Source organism: Carettochelys insculpta, chromosome 6, assembly GCF_033958435.1.
Source record: "Carettochelys insculpta isolate YL-2023 chromosome 6, ASM3395843v1, whole genome shotgun sequence".
NCBI classification, from domain to species: domain Eukaryota; kingdom Metazoa; phylum Chordata; order Testudines; family Carettochelyidae; genus Carettochelys; species Carettochelys insculpta.
The window spans coordinates 127,283,293-127,301,102 of NC_134142.1; the positions used below are offsets into that span (position 1 = coordinate 127,283,293).

General features: G+C 68.4%; 3 protein-coding genes across 4 annotated transcripts; 2 read left to right on the plus strand and 1 right to left on the minus strand.

Annotated features, from left to right (window-relative positions):
* Positions 1 to 4: 4 nt before the first annotated feature.
* Positions 5 to 663, plus strand: LOC142015082 (bolA-like protein 2). The gene is made up of 3 exons (XM_074998498.1): positions 5 to 233; positions 311 to 408; positions 491 to 663. Exons 1-3 carry the CDS (start codon positions 156 to 158, stop codon positions 594 to 596), a joined length of 282 nt encoding a protein of 93 aa, XP_074854599.1. The 5' UTR covers positions 5 to 155; the 3' UTR covers positions 597 to 663.
* A 2,280-nt stretch (positions 664 to 2,943) lies between these two features.
* CORO1A (coronin 1A) lies at positions 2,944 to 10,879 on the minus strand. 2 transcript variants are annotated; one of them, XM_074998500.1, is made up of 11 exons: positions 10,740 to 10,879; positions 9,453 to 9,655; positions 7,401 to 7,523; positions 7,195 to 7,324; positions 6,562 to 6,743; positions 6,371 to 6,490; positions 4,090 to 4,194; positions 3,865 to 4,010; positions 3,675 to 3,732; positions 3,336 to 3,548; positions 2,944 to 3,240 (listed from the first exon to the last, which is right to left on the minus strand). In XM_074998500.1, exons 1-11 carry the CDS (start codon positions 10,759 to 10,761, stop codon positions 3,142 to 3,144), a joined length of 1,401 nt encoding a protein of 466 aa, XP_074854601.1. In that variant the 5' UTR covers positions 10,762 to 10,879; the 3' UTR covers positions 2,944 to 3,141. The 2 variants fall into 2 exon arrangements, with proteins under 2 accessions (XP_074854601.1, XP_074854600.1); XM_074998499.1 differs by lacking the exon at positions 10,740 to 10,879 and having other exon boundaries at positions 9,453 to 10,214.
* Positions 10,880 to 10,969: 90 nt separating this feature from the next.
* Positions 10,970 to 17,410, plus strand: LOC142015224 (uncharacterized; the record flags this gene model as incomplete). The annotated part of the gene is made up of 7 exons (XM_074998639.1): positions 10,970 to 11,096; positions 12,345 to 12,461; positions 13,472 to 13,622; positions 15,721 to 15,763; positions 16,128 to 16,263; positions 16,809 to 16,854; positions 17,292 to 17,410. Coding segments are annotated over exons 1-7 (711 nt in total), but the record flags the coding sequence as incomplete, so codon positions are not given.
* Between the last annotated feature and the right edge of the window lie 400 nt (positions 17,411 to 17,810).

Below are 17,810 nucleotides of genomic sequence, written 5' to 3' on the forward strand. Positions count from 1 at the left end.
AAGCGACGGGAAACGCGGCGGAAGTGACGGAGACGAGAGGGGGAAGCGGGCGGAAGTGACGGAGACGAGAGGGGGAAGTGGGCGGAGCTCTGCGGGCGGAAGTGACGGTAGCGAGAGACGGAAGCGGAAGCGCTGTCCGCGTGTGGCGCGGCAGGATGGAGGCGGCCGGCCCGACGCTGAGCGCGGAGACGCTGCGGGAGCGGCTGCTGCAGGGGTTGGAGGCGGACCACGTGGTGAGTCTCCCCGGCTGGGCTTGGGGGGCGGGGCCCGGCCCGGCAGCCTCGCGTGCTGACCCCGCCTCTCCCCGCAGGACGTGGAGGACACGACCCCCGCGCGCTGCTCCACCAGCTTCAAGGTTCTGGTGGTCTCGGCCCGGTTCCGGGGGAAGCCGCTGCTCCAGCGACACCGGTGAGCGCCCCCCCCCGCCTCCGCGGGCCCTGGGCGGCCCCGGCCCCGGCCGCAGCCTGCCGCACTGACCCTCTCCCCGCAGGCTGGTGAACGAGCTCCTGGCGGAGGAGCTGAAGCACATTCACGCCTTTGAGCAGCGGACGCTGACGCCGGAGCAGTGGGAGGCCGAGCGGGGCCGCGCGCAGTAAGACCCGCCCCGGGGGGCCGGACCTGCGGTTCCTGCGAGGCGCTGCAATAAAGGATCCTGTGCACCGACCTACTGCCTCGTTTCTCGGCTGGGCCCGGGCCGCAGGAGCTCAGGCTGCGTGTGAACCACTTGTGGCCCAGTAACCTGCGCCTTCCCTGCGTCCCGCAGAGCTGCGGGGGCCAGCTGCAGCGCTAACGCCCCGCTGCACTCTGGGCGCTGGGATGCCTGGAGACACCCTCGTTCAGGGGATAGCGCAACTCCCCCCGGCGCTGCTGCCCTCCCTGGAGGCTTCGGGCGCCCTCCTCCCTACCCCCGCCCCCTCGGCGCTGCTGCTCTCCCTGGAGGCTTCGGGCGCCCTCCTCCCTCCCCCCCGCCACCCCCCCGGCGCTGCTGCTCTCCCTGGAGGCTTCGGGGCGCCCTCCTCCCTACCCCCCCCCCCCTCGGCGCTGCTGCCCTCCCTGGAGGCTTCGGGCGCCCTCCTCCCTCCCCCCCCCACCCCCTCGGCGCTGCTGCTCTCCCTGGAGGCTTCGGGCGCCCTCCTCCCTCCCCCCCCCCCACCCCCCCGGCGCTGCTGCTCTCCCTGGAGGCTTCGGGCGCCCTCCTCCCTCCCCCCCCCCACCCCCCCGGCGCTGCTGCCCTCCCTGGGGGCTTTGGCCGCCCACCCCCCCCGCGCTGCTGCCCTCCCTGGAGGCTTCGGGCGCCCTCCTCCCTACCCCCCCCCACCCCCTCGGCGCTGCTGCCCTCCCTGGAGGCTTCGGGCGCCCTCCTCCCTCCCCCCCCCCACCCCCTCGGCGCTGCTGCCCTCCCTGGAGGCTTCGGGCGCCCTCCTCCCTCCCCCCCCACCCCCCCGGCGCTGCTGCCCTCCCTGGGGGCTTCGGGCGCCCTCTTCCCTCCCCCCCCCCCCGCGCTGCTGCCCTCCCTGGGGGCTTCGGGCGCCCTCCCCCCCCCTGCGCTGCTGCCCTCCCTGGGGGCTTCGGGCACCCTCCCCCCCCCCCCCCCCCCCGGCGCTGCTGCTCTCCCTGGAGGCTTCGGGCACCCTCCCTCCCCCCCCCCCCCCCCCGGCGCTGCTGCTCTCCCTGGAGGCTTCGGGCGCCCTCCTCCCTTCCCCCCCCCCCCCCCCCCCGGCGCTGCTGCCCTCCCTGGGGGCTTTGGGCACCCTCCTCCCTTCCCCCCCCCCCCCGACGCTGCTGCTCTCCCTGGAGGCTTTGGGTGCCCTCCTCCCTCCCCCCGCCCCGGCACTGCTGCTCTCCCTGGAGGCTTCGGGCGCCCTCCTCCCCCCCCCCCGGCGCTGCTGCTCTCCCTGGAGGCTTCGGGCGCCCTCCTCCCTTCCCCCCCCCCCCCCCCGGCGCTGCTGCCCTCCCTGGGGGCTTTGGGCACCCTCCTCCCTTCCCCCCCCCCCCCCCCCTGACGCTGCTGCTCTCCCTGGAGGCTTTGGGTGCCCTCCTCCCTCCCCCACCCCCGGTGCTGCTGCTCTCCCTGGAGGCTTCAGGTGCCCTCCTTCCCCCTGCGCTGCTGCCCTCCCTGGGGGCTTCGGGCGCCCTCCTCCCTCCCCCCCCTGCGCTGCTGCCCTCCCTGGAGGCTTCGGGCGCCCTCCCCTCCCCCCCCCCCGACGCTGCTGCTCTCCCTGAAGGCTTTGGGTGCCCTCCTCCCTCCCCCACCCCCGGCGCTGCTGCCCTCCCTGGAGGCTTTGGGTGCCCTCCTCCCTCCCCCACCCCTGACGCTGCTGCTCTCCCTGAAGGCTTTGGGTGCCCTCCTCCCTCCCCCACCCCCGGCGCTGCTGCCCTCCCTGGAGGCTTCGGGCACCCTCCTCCCTCCCCCGCCCCCCCCCCCGACGCTGCTGCTCTCCCTGGAGGCTTTGGGTGCCCTCCTCCCTCCCCCACCCCCGGCGCTGCTGCCCTCCCTGGAGGCTTTGGGTGCCCTCCTCCCTCCCCCACCCCCGACGCTGCTGCTCTCCCTGAAGGCTTTGGGTGCCCTCCTCCCTCCCCCACCCCCGGCACTGCTGCCCTCCCTGGAGGCTTCGGGCACCCTCCTCCCTCCCCCGCCCCCGCGCTGCTGCCCTCCCTGGGGGCTTTGGGTGCCCTCCTCCCTCCCCCGCCCCCCCCCCCCCCCGACGCTGCTGCTCTCCCTGGAGGCTTTGGGTGCCCTCCTCCCTCCCCCACCCCCGGCGCTGCTGCCCTCCCTGGAGGCTTCGGGCACCCTCCTCCCTCCCCCACCCCCGGCGCTGCTGCCCTCCCTGGAGGCTTCGGGTGCCCTGCCCCACCACTGCACTGCTCCCCTTGCTGGGGGCTGCTTGCATCCTCCATCCCCCCTGCGCTGGGGGGGGTCGCCCCTGCCCCCAACACAGCAGATGGGCTATTTACAGTTTATTGCAAGAAACTTTCACTGCAGGAAGATGTCTCTGCTTCTCTTCCACCTCCCCCATGACAGGGCAGTCCTGGGTCAGGTGGGGAGGCCGTGGCGTCCTCAGGTCGAGCAGGTGCTGATGTGAGGGGGTTGTTGCTGGTAAAGCTCCGAGGAGGAGGGAACATGGGGCCGGCGGCCCAGGGCTAGGGGCCAGCCCGCTCCTCCAGCGCTACGATGCGGCGGTCCTGCTCTGCCACTCTCAGCTGCAGCTCTCGTACATCCTCCAGCAGCTTCTCCAGTGCCTGGCGGCGGGGGGAAGAGAGCTTGCCTGGGGTGATGCTCCCCCCTGCCATCCCCAACCCACAGCCCTTCCCCCATAGACTCCCCCTTCTCTCACCCCGGGGCTGACTCCCTCAGGACAGGTCTGGCTCTTCCGCGGCTCCAGCAGGCTCTTGATGACTTTGAACTCTCGGCTCTTGGGTGGCACATACCCCTCCCGCAGGGAGATGAGCAGGGGGCCAGCATCCTTCCCCCCGAACCATTCCTCTGCTGTCAGTGCAGGCTCAGGCCCGACGGTGTCTGGGTACAGGTCTTCCTGGAACAAGTCTGACTGTGGGGCAGAGAGAGGTGTGGGACCCAGGTGTCCAAGCTCCATGCCCCCCTGGACCCCAAGCTGAGACAGAAGTCAGGTGTCCAGGTACCCAGCCGAGAGCCCCCACGCAGGGGCACCACTCACCTTGCGAGGCACGGTCATGGAAATGGGCTCGCATTTCCGCTCGTGGAGCTTGTAGAACCTGAAATGCAGAGGGGAGGGGGCTCAGGATGCGCTGGAGGGACCAGGCAGGGGGCATCCTGGAGTGCTGTGGTGGGGGTGTGGCCTGGCACTCCAAGGGGGCGTGGGCAGGGTGCTCTGGGGGGGGCCGTACCGGGCGATCTCACACTTGCTGACGTCCAGGCCCCGCTTGGGCATCCAGGCGCCGCCGCGCTGCGACTCCTTGGAGCTGAAGAGGGAGAGGAAGTGCAGGTACGGGGCCTCGGGCGTCACCTCGAAGTAGCGGATGGAGCTGTCGCCCTGCAGGCAGCGCACGGAGGGTCAGGGGAGCAGGGACACCTCCCCCGCACCCCCGCCCTGCCCCCCCAGCCCCACCCACCTTTCCGCACAGGTAGACCATGCTGGTGTCGGGGTCGTAGTGCGGGAGCAGCACCCCACTGCTGGTGTCCAGCTCCTGCAGCGTCATGGGCTCTTCCAGGCATGCCTGCAGGCAGAGGAGGGGTGTTGCAGGAAGGCGGCCAGTGGGGGCTGGGCTGTGGGCAGAGGCTCAGGCAGGGAGGTGCTGAGCTGGAGGAGTTTCTGCCTGGGTCCCAGGGCACTGCCCCTGGCTAGCCAGGGCTCGGGGGGATGTCAGGCTGGGTCCCTGGCCACTGCCCCGGCCGGCTGGGGGTGGAGGGGCGTCAGATCAGGTGCCACAGCACTGGCCCTCGCTGGACAGGGATAGAGGGGTGTCACAGGGTCATAGAATAGAGCTGGAAAAGACCTAAAAAAGCCATCGAGCCCAACCCCTGCTCCAAGCAGGACCAAACCCATCTGATCAGCCCAGCCAGGGCTTTGTTGAAGCGAGACTTAAGCACCTCCAGGGATGGAGACTCCAGTGCTCCCCTGGGTCTGTAGAACATTCCAACGCCTCACCACCCTCCTAGCGAAAAAGTTTTTCCTAATGTTCAGCCTGGACCTTCCCAACAGCAACTTGAGACCATTGTTCTGGGTTCTGCCATCCGTGACCACTGGGAACAGCCTCTCTCCAGCCTCTTTGCAGCCTCCCTTCAGTAAGTTGAAGGCTGTTATCAAGTCCCCCCCTCAGTCTTCTCTTCTGCAGACTAAACAGTCCCGATTCCCTCAACCTTTCTTCATAGGTCATATGCTCCAGCCCCCTAATTATTCTGGTCTCCCTCCACTGGACCCTCTCCAGTGTGTCCACATCCTTCCTATAACTGGGGGCCCAGAACTGGACACAGTACTCCAGATGGGGCCTCACCAAAGCCGAATAAAGAGGAACAATCACTTCTCTGGATCTACTGGCACCATTAGCTTTCTTGGCTACAATGGCACACTATTGACTCATGTCCACCTTCTCGTCCACTACAGCTCCCAGGTCCTTTTCTGCAGAACTACTACCGAGCCAGTCGGACCCCAGCCTGTAACAGTGCTTGGGATTCTTCTGGCCCAAGTGCAGGGCTGTGCACGTGTCCTTACTGAGCCTCATCAGATTTCTTGCAGCCCAGTCTTCCAATTTGTCTAAGTCAGTCTGGACCCTGTCCCTACCCTGCAGCGTATCTACCTCTCCCCCTAGCTTAGTGTCATCCGCAAACTTGCTGAGGGTGCAATCCAACCCCTCATCCAGGTCATTGGTAAATATGTTGAACAGAACAGGACCCAGAACCGGACCTTGGGGCACTCCACTAGAAACCGACCACCATCCCGACATCGAGCCGTTGATCGCTACCCGCTGGGCCTGACCTTCTAGCCAGCTTTCTATCCATCTTACCGTCCATTTATCCAATCCACGTTCCTTTAACTTGCTGACAAGAATATTGTGGGACACTGTACCAAAACCTTTGCTAAAGTCAAGATGAATCACATCCATTGATTTTCCCCTATCCGCAGAGCCAGTTATCTCGTCGTAGAAACTAATCAGATGGGTCAGGCACGACTTGCCCTTCAGGAATCCAGGCTGACTATTCCTGATCACTCCCCCCTCCTCCAAGTGCCTCAAAATGACTTCCTGGAGGAGCCCCTCCATGATTTTTCCAGGGACTGATGTAAGACTGACCAGCCTATAGCTCCCTGGCTCATCCTTCCTCCCTTTTTTAAAGATGGGCCCTACACTTGCCTTTTTCCAATCATCCGGGATCTCTCCTGATCTCCACGACTTTTCAAAGATAACGGCCAAGGGCTCATCCACAACATACGCCAACTCCCTCGGAACCCGAGGATGAATTAGGTCCGGGCCCATCGATTTATGTACGTTTAGCTTTTTTAGATAGCTCCTAACCTGTTCTTTCCCCACCAAAGACTGTCCACCTCCATCCCACAGTGCATCACTTATCGCATTAGTCCGGGAGCTGTCCTTGTCCATGAAGACAGAGGTGAAGAAAGCATTAAGTGCTTCAGCTTTCCCTACATCATCTGTCACTGGGTTACCCCCCTCATCTGGCAGGGGCCCCACACCCTCTCTGATCACCTTCTTCTTGTAACAGCAGGAGGGAGGGGGGTCAGGCAAGAGGGGGTGGGGCGGTGTGGGTCAGGCTGGGTCCCATGGCACTGCCCCTGGCCAGCAGGGGGGAGCGGGGTGAGGTGGGGGGGGGGTGGGTCAAGCTGGGTCCCACGGGGAGAGCACAAGAGGGCTGCGTGGGGTCCCCAAAGTAGAGTCTCACCGGGTCCCACAGAGCCACCTGGCGCTCGCTCATGCGGCTGAAGCCGGTGGTGAGGATCTTGCCATCAGCCAGCAGGACAGCGTGGACGGGCCGGGAGCCCTCGTGGGGGCTGGCCTTTTCCTGCAGGGAGACAGGGTCAGAGGTGGGGAGCCCCCGGCCCGGCCCAGCCCGGCCCCCCAGCCCGCACTCACGGCCAGCACGCGGCCCGAGCGCGGCTCGATGATGCGGACCCGGCGGTCCCGGCAGGTGGTGCAGAGGCGGGAGCCATCGCGGCTCCAGGCCACGCTGTGGATGGTGTCAGGGTGCAGATCGCGCAGCTCCACCAGCGCCCGGCCGGTGCCCACGTCCCACAGCAGCACGGCGTTGTCACAGCCTAGGGGCAGGAGGGGGCAGGGCAGCACCATGTGCACAGCCAGGGTCCTGCAGGGCTGAGCACGGCGCCCCCCAGCCTGTCTGGGGATGGGGCATGGGAGGGCTGGGGTACCTGTGTCCACCCCACGCCATCCCCGGCATCCCCCAGCCCTGTCTGGGGAAGGAGCATGGGGGATCGGGCAGGGGGGACGAGGTATCTGTGACCCCCCAGGCCATGTGCAGCGCCCCCTGGTGCCACCCAGGCCTGTCTGGGAAGAGCGGGGGAGGCCATGTGGGGGAGGGACAGGGTACCTGTGACCCCCCAGGCCGTGTGCAGCGCCCCCTGGTGCCCCCCCAGGCCTGTGTGGGGAAGGAGCAGGGGGATGGGGTATCTCACCCCCAGGCCACACACAGTGCCCCCCCAGCCCTGTCTGCGAAGAGCCAGGGGGCCGTGTGGGGCAGAGGAAGGGTACCTGCGCTCAGCAGCACATTCTGAGCCGTGGGGTGCCAGGCCACGATGCCGACACGCTTCGAGTGCCCCTCCAGCGTCACCAGCGGCTCCGTTAGGGGTCGCACCAGGCCACCATCCGGCACCTCCCACACCTGGGGCAACAACCAGGTCAGGCCCATCCCTGGCACCCCCCTGCCCGCCCCCCTTCCCCAGCCCGCTGCTGCCCACCATGACGGTGCAGTCCTCGGAGCCGCTGGCAATGACGTTGTCGTTGTGCGGACACCACGCGATGTCCAGTACAGGTGCCGTGTGACCACACACCACAGGCTGCGACTTGTCCAGCCGCCCGGTCTGCAGGGCAGGAGCTGAGTCAGGAGACCCAGCCAAGCCCCCTGTTCCCTACCCACTAGGCATCACTTCCCTCCCAGAACCTGGCCCCGGGCACCATTCCCCTTCCCCTTCCTGCCCCCAGTGCAGGGGGCTAGGGCTCAGCAAGGGCTGGCAGGACTCCAGGGTTTCCCCACCAGCCAGGGGAGGGGAAGCCAGGCTGGGTGTGCGTCCAGCTCCCATGCCCATAGCCGGCTCTGTCCGCCCCTCCCTCACTGCAGAGCAGGACCTGAGTGGGTGCTTGGCACATGCCCACATGCAGGACACCAGGTCCTTCCTCACCCCCCCCACCTGTGGGTTGGGCGGGAGGGGCACCGGCAGGGCTGGGGGTCAAGAGGAAGTGGTAGGCGTGGGGGAGGGGGCTGTGGGTCGGGGGGGACGGGCTGGGGGTCAGGAGTAAGCGGTAGGGGGCTGTGGGTTGGGCGGGAGGGGCACCGGCAGGGCTGGGGGTCAGGAGTAAGCGGTAGGGGGCTGTGGGTTGGGCGGGAGGGGCACCGGCAGGGCTGGGGGTCAGGAGTAAGCGGTAGGGGGCTGGGGGGTCAGGTGGGAGGGGCACCGGCAGGGCTGGGGGTCGGGCTGGGGGTCAGGAGTAAGCGGTAGGTACGGGGGAGCAGCTCTCATCTCTGTTTCTGCTCCCATCATGCTGGAAGTCACGAGATGGTGCACAGAGGGGCTGAGGGGCCTCTGAGGTTGTGTCCTGCCACCCCCTTCCCCCAGGCCAGGGAAGGACACAGGGCCCTTTGTAACCCAACACCATGGGCCCTTCACTCCCCACCAGCACTGTGCCCCCCTCAGCTCTGCCTGTGCCGCTCACTCCTGCCCTGCAGCCCCCATCTCTCTTGCTAGGCTGATGATCTAGGTGGGACCAGCCATAACAATCCCCCATCTGCCCACCCCAGACACTGCTGAGAACCAGGCAAGCTGGGGGCTGGGCTGTGGTGTGTCAGACCTGCCCCCACTCCCCGAACCCACTTCCCCTTTTCACGGCTGCTTCCGCCCCAGGTTCGCAGTTGGAGCCATTTAAGGCGAAAACGTCAAGCTCGGCCTGTGCGGCGGTTTCACAAAACAACCCCCGGAAACGCAGACAGATGGGGAGAGATACGACGTTACCTAAGAAGGGGCCACGGGAGAGATGGGCTGCCAGGGGCTGCGGGTCGGGCTTGAGGGGCACCAGCAGGGCCGGGCTGGCAGGGGCTGCGGGTCGGGAGTGAGGGGCACCAGCAGGGCCGGGCTGGCAGGGGCTGCGGGTCGGGCTTGAGGGGCACCAGCAGGGCCGGGCTGGCAGGGGCTGCGGGTCAGGAGTGAGGGGCACCAGCAGGGCCGGGCTGGCAGGGGCTGCGGGTCGGGAGTGAGGGGCACCAGCAGGGCCGGGCTGGCAGGGGCTGCGGGTCGGGCTTGAGGGGCACCAGCAGGGCCGGGCTGGCAGGGGCTGCGGGTCGGGAGTGAGGGGCACCAGCAGGGCCAGGCTGGCAGGGGCTGCGGGTCGGGAGTGAGGGGCACCAGCAGGGCCGGGCTGGCAGGGGCTGCGGGTCGGGAGTGAGGGGCACCAGCAGGGCCGGGCTGGCAGGGGCTGCGGGTCGGGCTTGAGGGGCACCAGCAGGGCCGGGCTGGCAGGGGCTGCGGGTCGGGAGTGAGGGGCACCAGCAGGGCCGGGCTGGCAGGGGCTGCAGGTCGGGCTTGAGGGGCACCAGCAGGGCCGGGCTGGCAGGGGCTGCGGGTCGGGCTTGAGGGGCACCAGCAGGGCCGGGCTGGCAGGGGCTGCGGGTCGGGAGTGAGGGGCACTGCCCGGGCCGGGCTGGGCTTGCAGGGGCTGTGGGTCGGGAAGGTAGGGGCTCCAGGTTGGGAGTGAGGGGTACCGCAGCACAGCGCTGGCAGGGGCATGGGCAGCATTACCTTGGCCAGGGGCAACACCATGAAGGCCCCTCCACCGCTGGCCTCCACGATCATTGCCAGGAACTTGGGGTTGACGGTGCAGAAGCTGCTGTCCCAGGTGGTCTGGGAGATGCGCACATCGTCGTAGCACTGGTCGGCTTTGGCCGGCTGCCCAAAGACATGGCGGAACTTGCTGCTGCGGACGACCTTCCGGCTCATGGCGGCTGGGGAGAGACACGGTGCTGAGCAGTGCCCCTCACACCTCATCCGCAGCCCCCCCTCACCTCTCAGCCCTGGCAGAGCCCTTGCCAGCACCAGAGGCAGCCTCCAAAGTCCCCTCCCCACGGCCGCTCCCAGCATAGGGAGTGAGTCCCCAGGCTCTGCCTGCACACAGCTTGGGGGAGAGAGAAGCACAGTGCTGAGAGGGGCAGGGGCCCAGCCAGAGAACCCAGGAGTCCTGGCTCCCAGCCCCCTGCTCTCACCCACTCCAGGCACTCTGCTGTCACAGTGAACCAGGATGCTGGGGCTCAGCAGTTTTAATGGAGCCATCGCCCCTTCGCACAAAGGGGGCGGTGCCTTAAAGGGACAGCACAGCCACAAGCGGGGCAGGAAGCAGGAGGGAGAGGCCTGGAAACCCCCTCCCACTTCCCTATGGGGGGTGAGTCGCTCTGCAAAGTGGGGAGTGGGGGTGGAAATAACCCCCCCACCCCCACTTCTCTCCTGCCTGTCTGGCCCTTTCTGAGCACCTGGGTCCAGGCCCAGCTGGCAGCACCTCCAGACACCTGTCCCTTGTCTGTCTGCCTCTCTGTCCACCCCACAGACTGCCTGTGCCCCCCACCCCCTGCTCCCAGGGCCCCGGCCCCTCTGGTGTCAGTGGTGGGCATGGCAGTGGTACAGGCTACCATTGCTGACTGGTCAGCTGAGCCACGGCTCCTGCAGGCAGGTGCTGGCGGCTACCCTGGGGGGCAGGGATGCTGCCTGCACAGTCCTGGGGCCCAGCGGGGGGGCAGGGCTGCTCTCCGGAGCACAGAACCCCAGGGCTGGAAGGGACCTCAGGAGGGCATCTAGTCCAGCCCCTGCTTCAAGCAGGATCAACCCCCACCTGTGGGGCGGGTGGGCAGAGCCATGGGCGCCAACCCCAGCCTGGGGCCCCCATGTGCCAGCTGGGGCCGGGGGGCCACAAACCAGCAGGTCTTTGCCAGGGCTTCTGCCCCGCGCCCAAAGGGGCGGGGCCTGTGGGAAGGGGCGGGGCCTGCACGGGGATCAGCGGCCGAGCGGGCGTGGTCTGCAGGAAGGGGCGGGGCTTGCCTCGATGGAAGGGGCGTGCCATGACTGAAAGGAGGAATGGCAGAGGGCAGCCCTCCGTTTAAGTGACGTCACAGAAAACCCTCCAATCCGGAAGCGCAGCGGACGGTCACGCAGTGATGGACAGATGCGTTGAGGGGGACGCGCACGATTGGTGAGGCCCGCGCCTGCGCATAGCGAGCCGCAGATCAGCCTGCGCATGCGCGGTGACGGCAGGCGGGACGGTTCCGGGTGCGGTAGCGGGATCACACCGTAGCGGCCATGGCGGTGGCCCCGGCGGGTTCAGGCCGCGCCCAAGCTGGGGGCGGAGTCCGTGAAGGGGCAGGTGTGCGACGTGGGGCCACACTACACGGACCTGCGGTACATTGGGGAGGGGGCGTACGGCACGCCGCGGTGAGCGCCCCGGCCCCGCCCCTTCCTGCCGCTCTGCCCCGGCCCCCCTCCTGCCGCCCGGCCCGGCCCGGCCCCGCCCCTTCCTGCCACTCTGCCCCCGCCCCCCTCCTGCCGCCAGGACCGGCCCCCTCGTCCCCGCCCCCCTCCTGCCGCCCGGCCCGGCTCCGCCCCTTCCTGCCACTCTGCCCCCGCCCCCCTCCTGCCGCCGGGCCCGGCCCCCTCGTCCCCGCCCCCCTCCTGCCGCCCGGCCTGGCCCGGCCCGGCTCCGCCCCTTCCTGCCACTCTGCCCCCGCCCCCCTCCTGCCGCCGGGCCCGGCCCCCTCGTCCCCGCCCCCCTCCTGCCGCCCGGCCTGGCCCGGCCCGGCTCCGCCCCTTCCTGCCACTCTGCCCCCGCCCCCCTCCTGCCGCCCGGCCCCCCTCGTCCCCGCCCCCCTCCTGCCGCCGGGACCGGCCCCTTCCTGCAGCTCTGCCCCGGACCCCCTCGTCCCCGCCCCCCTCCTGCCGCCGGGCCCGGCCCGGCCCCGCCCCTTCCTGCCGCCCGGCCCGGCCCGGCCCCGCCCCTTCCTGCCGCTCTGCCCCCGCCCCGCCCGTACCGCGGTTCTGTTCCGCGCGGTTCCTTTCCCAGGGCCTCTCCCTCGCAGCTCCGCCTTCGACCACGTGACCCAGGTGCGCGCGGCCATCGAGAAGCTGAGCCCGTTCGAGCACCAGGCGCGCGTCGCGCCCGCCCTAGAGCGCATGCGCGACGTGTATCCTCCGGCCCCGCCCCGAGCCACGCCCCCCGCCGCGATGTGGCCCTTGATCCCGCCCCAGGCACATCCTGCGTCCTGTGCTGCGTCCTGTGCCTGGTGCTGGGCGGCCCCAGGTCCGTCCGCACGGCCCTCGTGTGCTGCGTCCTGTGCCTGGTGCTGCTCGGCCCTAGGTCCGTCCGCACGGCCCTCGTGTGCTGCGCCATGGCCTGAAGCCCAGCAGCCTGCTCATCAAGACCACCTGCGACCTGAAGGCGAGCCGCCCCGCCCCCCTCCCCCCGGCCCGGCCCGGCCCGGCCCGCCCCGCCCCGCCCCACGGGACTGAGCTCCCTTTGTGCTGCACAGCAGCCCTGGGACACGGGTCCTCGGCGCAGCCTCCCTTCCCCGTAGCCTGGCCTAGCCCAACCCTCCTCCCTTGGGGGTCTCTGTGGGGAGGACAGCTGGGGATAACCCTTGCTGCCCACTCCAGATCTGTGACTTTGGTCTGGCTCGCATTGCTGACCTGGAGCACGACCACACCGGCTTCTTGGCAGAGTATGTGGCCACCTGCTGGTACCGTGCACCTGAGATCATGCTCAACTCTGAGGTGAGGGGGTGGAAGCTGGGCTCCTAGCCCTTGGGTTGGGGTGCTTGGAGCCAGGGTACCTGGGCCCTGCCCCCTGTGCTGGGTGGAGGGGCTAGGGTAGAACTGCAGGGAGCTGGGCACCAGGCTGAGTGTTTTTCTTGGCCTAGAATCTTCTTTTCGTCAGGAGATAAAACCTGCAGCCCCAGCGGAGGCATTTCTGTGGTTGGGTGGGGGGGAGCCCCGGGAACTCCCACCTCTGTGACCCACTGTAGTACAGCGCATTTACTGCTGAGGTGTCCTCACAGATCTTTGGCTGTGTCAGTGACGATCACCAGAAGGCTGTTTGTGAGTGCGTGTGAGCGAGTGTGTGTGTATATATGTGTGTTCAATGAAACAGGCCCACTGGCCACAGCCGAGGCTCCCCAAAGACCACAGACTAAGTAAGGCTCGAAGGCGCCTGGCCGGGGTTTATTGCTTAGCAAGGTACAAATAACAGTCGTTAGGTCTAGTATACGGTACTGACACCCTGTACATACGCACCTGCTGCAACGGACTGACAGTCGGAATTCCACCGGCCCCTCCAGGTCAGACAAAGACGGTCCCCAAGAAATCACGTTATACACAGGTACAAACAAAGCACGCCTCACTGCTGACGTATCAGTTACCACCCTCTGGTGCCAAGTGATCACCTTCCCAGGTAGCTGGATACCACCCTGTACCTCGGGGTTTGGTGAGATCTCTGTCCATCATGCTGTCATTGAGACCCTTTCCTGACCCTGGGCCTGTTGCTGTACGGAGCAGGTATCCAGGTCGTCTGTAAAGAGCTGGTGAGGCCTTGTGATGTCAACTTACACAATTATTGCTCTGCACCTGGGCCAATTACCAGTGAGTGTCTGTGCCAAGTTCTGTTAGCAGAGACCTGCCTCTTGCTCACAGCTTCGCTTTTCTTTGAGCCTTAGGCCTCACACAAGGCATGAGCTCTGTGGGCTTTGGCCTCCATTGTACTACATCCCCTGCCCCTCTGTCCTCAGGACTACACCAAATCCATCGCTGTCCAGTCAGTGGGCTGCGTCCTGGTGGAGATGCTCTCCAACCGGCCCATCTTCCCTGGCAAGCACTACCTGGACCAGCTCAGCCACATCCTGGTTGAGGGGCAGGACATCTTGGAACTGGCATCTGCAGGTGGGGCTTCTAGAGGCCCCAGAGAGGCAGATGCAGGCTGCTGTGGGGGTGGGCCACAGGGTTGTCTCAGAAAGGGAGGGACCACTTGTTGCAGGGCTGCTGGTGTCTGGGTGGGGCCCATGGTAGCTCCTCCCCTCTCCATCTGACTCCTCCCACTGCGGGGGTCCTGGGCTCTCCCTCCCAGGAGGACCTGAACTGCATCATCAACATGCAGGAAGGGAGTTACCTGCAGTCGTTGGCCCCCAAGCGCAGGGTGCCCTGGTCCAAGCTCTTCTCCAAGGTGGACCCCGGCGGTGAGGCCCTGGCACCCCTGGGTGGGCTGGGTCAGGGCCCCAGCTGGCCCTGCTCTCCCCCGCAGCTCTGGACGAGATGTTGATCTTCAACCCTAAGCACCTCACGGTGGAGGACTCGGTGGCAGAGCCCTATCTGGAGCAGTACTAGGACCCCTCCAATGAGGCAGGTGGGCTGCTGCCACCCTGGGGCCCGGCTCTCTCCGCAGCCGGTGGCGGAAGAGCCCTTCACGTTGGACATGGAGCTGGATGACCTGCCCAAGGGGAAGCTGAAGGAGACAGCAGGGTTCCAGCTGGGGGGGGGGGGGCCCCCCGGTGGTCAGGGCCTGTCCCTTCCTGGCCATGGAGCAGGGCCCGGCTCACTCAGGCTGGGGAATGGGTCACAGAGCCGGGCTGTGGGCCGTGGAGCCTGTCCGTCCGGGGCGGGGCGGGGCAGCGCCTGTCCGTCCGGGGCAGGGCAGCGCCTGTCCGTCCGGGGCGGGGCGGGGCAGGGCAGGGCAGTGCAGGGCAGCGCCTGTCCGTCCGGGGCGGGGCGGGGCAGTGCAGGGCAGCGCCTGTCCGTCCGGGGCAGGGCAGCGCCTGTCCGTCCGGGGCAGGGCAGCGCCTGTCCGTCCGGGGCGGGGCGGGGCAGGGCAGTGCAGCGCCTGTCCGTCCGGGGCAGGGCAGCGCAGTGCAGCGCCTGTCCGTCCGGGGCGGGGCGGGGCAGGGCAGGGCAGTGCAGCGCCTGCCTGGTTCTGGCGGGGGGAGCATTTCACAGACTCTCCCCCCACCCCGCGGGGCGGTGGTGAAGGTTTCCCACGAGCTCTGCCAGCCCCCCAGGCCTGGCGTGGGGGCTGGCCTGGCCAGGCTTCGTGCTGTACAGCTGCTGCCCCGCAGGGCTGGGACTGCCTGGCCCCTGGCGGTGCCTCGGAGGCGGGGGGCTGTACCCCCCCACCACGGTTCCTAGCCCTGGAGGGCGTTAGCACGTCCTGCGCTGCTCGCAGGGGCTTGTCCGTGCCCCGGGATTTCCTGTCGCCCGGCGGGGCTCAGGCAGGGGTTGGGGCACAGCCTCTCTGCCCCCTTGGAGTAAGAACCCGGGAGTCCTTCAGAGGGCTGTGCCCAACCCCTGCCCTCCGTATGAACCCGGAGGCGGGGCTGCCCCCAACCGGCCGGGCTCACAGCCCCGCCCCAGCTCTGCAGGCAGCGCCCAAGCAGGTTGCTCTTTGCCCCGGGGAGAGGCGGGGCGGGATCTGCTCTGCCCCAGCGCTGTACGTGGCTGCCAAGCGGGCTGCTGGGGGGGGGCATGGCCTGGCCCCTGGTGAGTCTCATGGGGAAAGGGAGAGACCCCCAATAAAACGGTCCAAATTTGAGCGTCTGTGTCTGTGTCTGCGTCTGCTTGGGGGGGGGGCGCTGCGGGGGACCGAGTCCCAGACTCCCATCCCACCTAGACGGGATCCTCCAGCCGAGCCGGCCCCGAGCCCGCCCAGACCGGATCCTCCAGCCGAGCCGGTGCCGAGCCCGAGCCCGCCCCTGCCAGCCCGATCCAGAGCTGCTTCCGACACTATGGCCGCCCCGCTGCTGCTGGCACTGCCGGCCTTGGGGGGCTTCGCCCTGGCCTCATTCTGCCTGCGTCGCCGCCCCGAGCTGCTGCACCGGCGGCGCCCGCCCCCCTTCCCCTGCCGCCACGTGTCCCACCGCGGGGGTGAGTGGGGGAGGCAGGCAGCAGGTGCTGCCGGGGGAGGGTGATTTTACCCCCATCGCTGGGAGCCGGGGGATGGGGAGGCAGCGGGGTTCTGATGGGGCTGCTGATTGCAACCCCCTGTCCTCAGGCTGCGGTGAGAGGATCGAGAACACCATGGAAGCTTTTGCCCAGTGAGTGACCCTGCAGCACCCCCGGTATCCACCCCCCCCCGCCCGGAGCCCCCCTCCCGGCCCCCCTTGCCCAGAGCCCCCCCCATCCATCCCGGCCCAGCGTTCCCCCATATCCACCCCCCGCCCGGAGCCCCCCCTTGCCCAGAGTCCCCTGTATTTCCCCTTGTCTAGAGCTCCCCCCCCGTAACCATCCCAGCCCAGAGCTCCCCCCATATCCACGCCCTGCCAGGAGCCTCTCGTCTGTCCCCCCATATCCATCCCGGCCCAGGGCTCCCCCCATATCCACCCCCTGCCTGGAGCCCCCCGTCTGTCCCCCCATATCCCCGAGCCCCCCACATCTGGACCCGCTGACGTCTCTCCCCAGCGCCTCCGCGCAGGGCACGCAGGTCCTGGAGCTGGACTGCCGGCGCACCCGGGACGGGGTGGTGGTTGTCTCCCACGACCAGAACCTGCTGCGCCAGACGGGCCGCGACCAGAACATCCGGGAGCTGAACTACGCGGTGAGCCCCCGAACCTCCCTGACCCACTGGACTGCGCCCAGAGCTCCCCTGGGCCCCCCAAGATGCCCCCGGTCCCCTCAGATCCCCCCAGCTTCCTCCCACTGCCCCCTCAAAGCCCCCGAAGCCCCACTAGGCCCCCCAGAACCCCTCCACTTTCCCCTAGGTACCCCTGGGGTCCCTCAGAGCCCCCGGGTCCCCCCTCAGAATCTCCCATCCCCCTGGGGTCTGCCTGGCAACCCCTCAAACCACCCAACCCTCACACTGCCCCTCTCAGAGCCCCCCAGACCCTCCAATTACACCGAGAGCCCCCAGGTTCCCCCATTTAAGCCCCCCGAGCCCTCCAGAAGCCTCCAAATCCCCCGATACCCCTTGGATCCCCGAGCACCACTAGGGTCCCCCCCCAAAACCCCAGGCCCCCTCAAACCCTCCCGGAGCCCCTGGTCCCCTCAGAGCCCCCCAAGAAACCCCCAGCCACCCCATGGGATGTCTGGGCAAAGCGGGGTGAGGCCCTGCCTCCGCACGCTGACTCTCCCATGTCCACCCAGGACCTGCCCCCCTACAAGGACCCCCTGGAGGTGACCTTCTCACCCGGTAAGTGGCCATTCCCTCCCCCCCGGGCTGGGAGGTGGGGGTGAGCGAGGGGCCGAGCAGCTCCCCCCGGCTGGGTGCCCCCTGGGGCTGGAACCGCAGCTGGCAGGTGACACCCCTGTCCGGGCACAGGGCGGGGAGGAGCCCGGCTGGGCTGAGTCGGAGGCGGCAGTTGGGGGCGGGGGGCTAGAAGGCAGCCGGCCTGTGCCGGGGAGAGGAAGGGGGCTCGTCCCCCTTGGGCTCCCCTCCCCAGGACGGGCTGGACGGACGGACGGACTCTGCCGGCTGCGCTGACCCCTCTGCACTGCGCTGTGTCTGTCGCCTCAAACTCCTGTTCTGCTGCTGAGAGTCGCTCCTGCCTGCGGCCGGGGCGCAGAGCCGGGGCCCCGGACCCCAGCACCAGCAGGTTCCTCTCTGAGCCCCTCTTGGGCTTTCCGCAGGCGCCTTTGCGCACGGCTCGGACCACCGCATCCCCCGCCTCGAGGAGGTTTTCCGGCGCTTCCCCGGCCTGCCCGTCAACCTGGAAATCAAGGATGACGACGATGAGCTGATTCAGAGTGTGAGGGACCCAGGTGTCCGGGCCACAAGCCCTGCCTGTCCCAGGGACCCAGATCGTAACCTCCTTGGGGGGGCAGCCCCAGCCCCCGCTGCCCTCCCAGCGCCGGGAGAGAACCCAGGAGTCCTGGCTCCCGGGCCCTGCTCTAACCACCAGCCCCCACTGCCCTCCCAGCGCCGGGGAGAACCCAGGAGTCCTGGCTCCCGGCCCCTGCTCTGACCACCAGCCCCCACTGCCCTCCCAGCGCCGGGGAGAACCCAGGAGTCCTGGCTCCCGGCCCCTGCTCTGACCACCAGCCCCCACTGCCCTCCCAGCGCCGGGGAGAACCCAGGAGTCCTGGCTCCCGGCCCCTGCTCTAACCACCAGCCCCCACTGCCCTCCCAGCACCGGGGAGAACCCAGGA

Bases quoted from the DNA above. Each gene is read 5' to 3' on its own strand.
- LOC142015082 (XM_074998498.1), top strand. From the start codon at position 156: ATGGAGGCGGCCGGCCCGACGCTGAGCGCGGAGACGCTGCGGGAGCGG. The intron at 234-310 runs GTGAGTCTCCCC...CTCTCCCCGCAG, and splicing joins GGTTGGAGGCGGACCACGTG to GACGTGGAGGACACGACCCC. The intron at 409-490 runs GTGAGCGCCCCC...CTCTCCCCGCAG, and splicing joins CCGCTGCTCCAGCGACACCG to GCTGGTGAACGAGCTCCTGG.
- CORO1A (XM_074998499.1), bottom strand. From the start codon at position 9,980: ATGGCTCCATTAAAACTGCTGAGCCCCAGCATCCTGGTTCACTGTGAC. The intron at 3,549-3,674 runs GTGAGTGGTGCC...TCTGCCCCACAG, and splicing joins CCATGACCGTGCCTCGCAAG to TCAGACTTGTTCCAGGAAGA. The intron at 3,241-3,335 runs GTGAGAGAAGGG...CCCCGCCGCCAG, and splicing joins CTGAGGGAGTCAGCCCCGGG to GCACTGGAGAAGCTGCTGGA.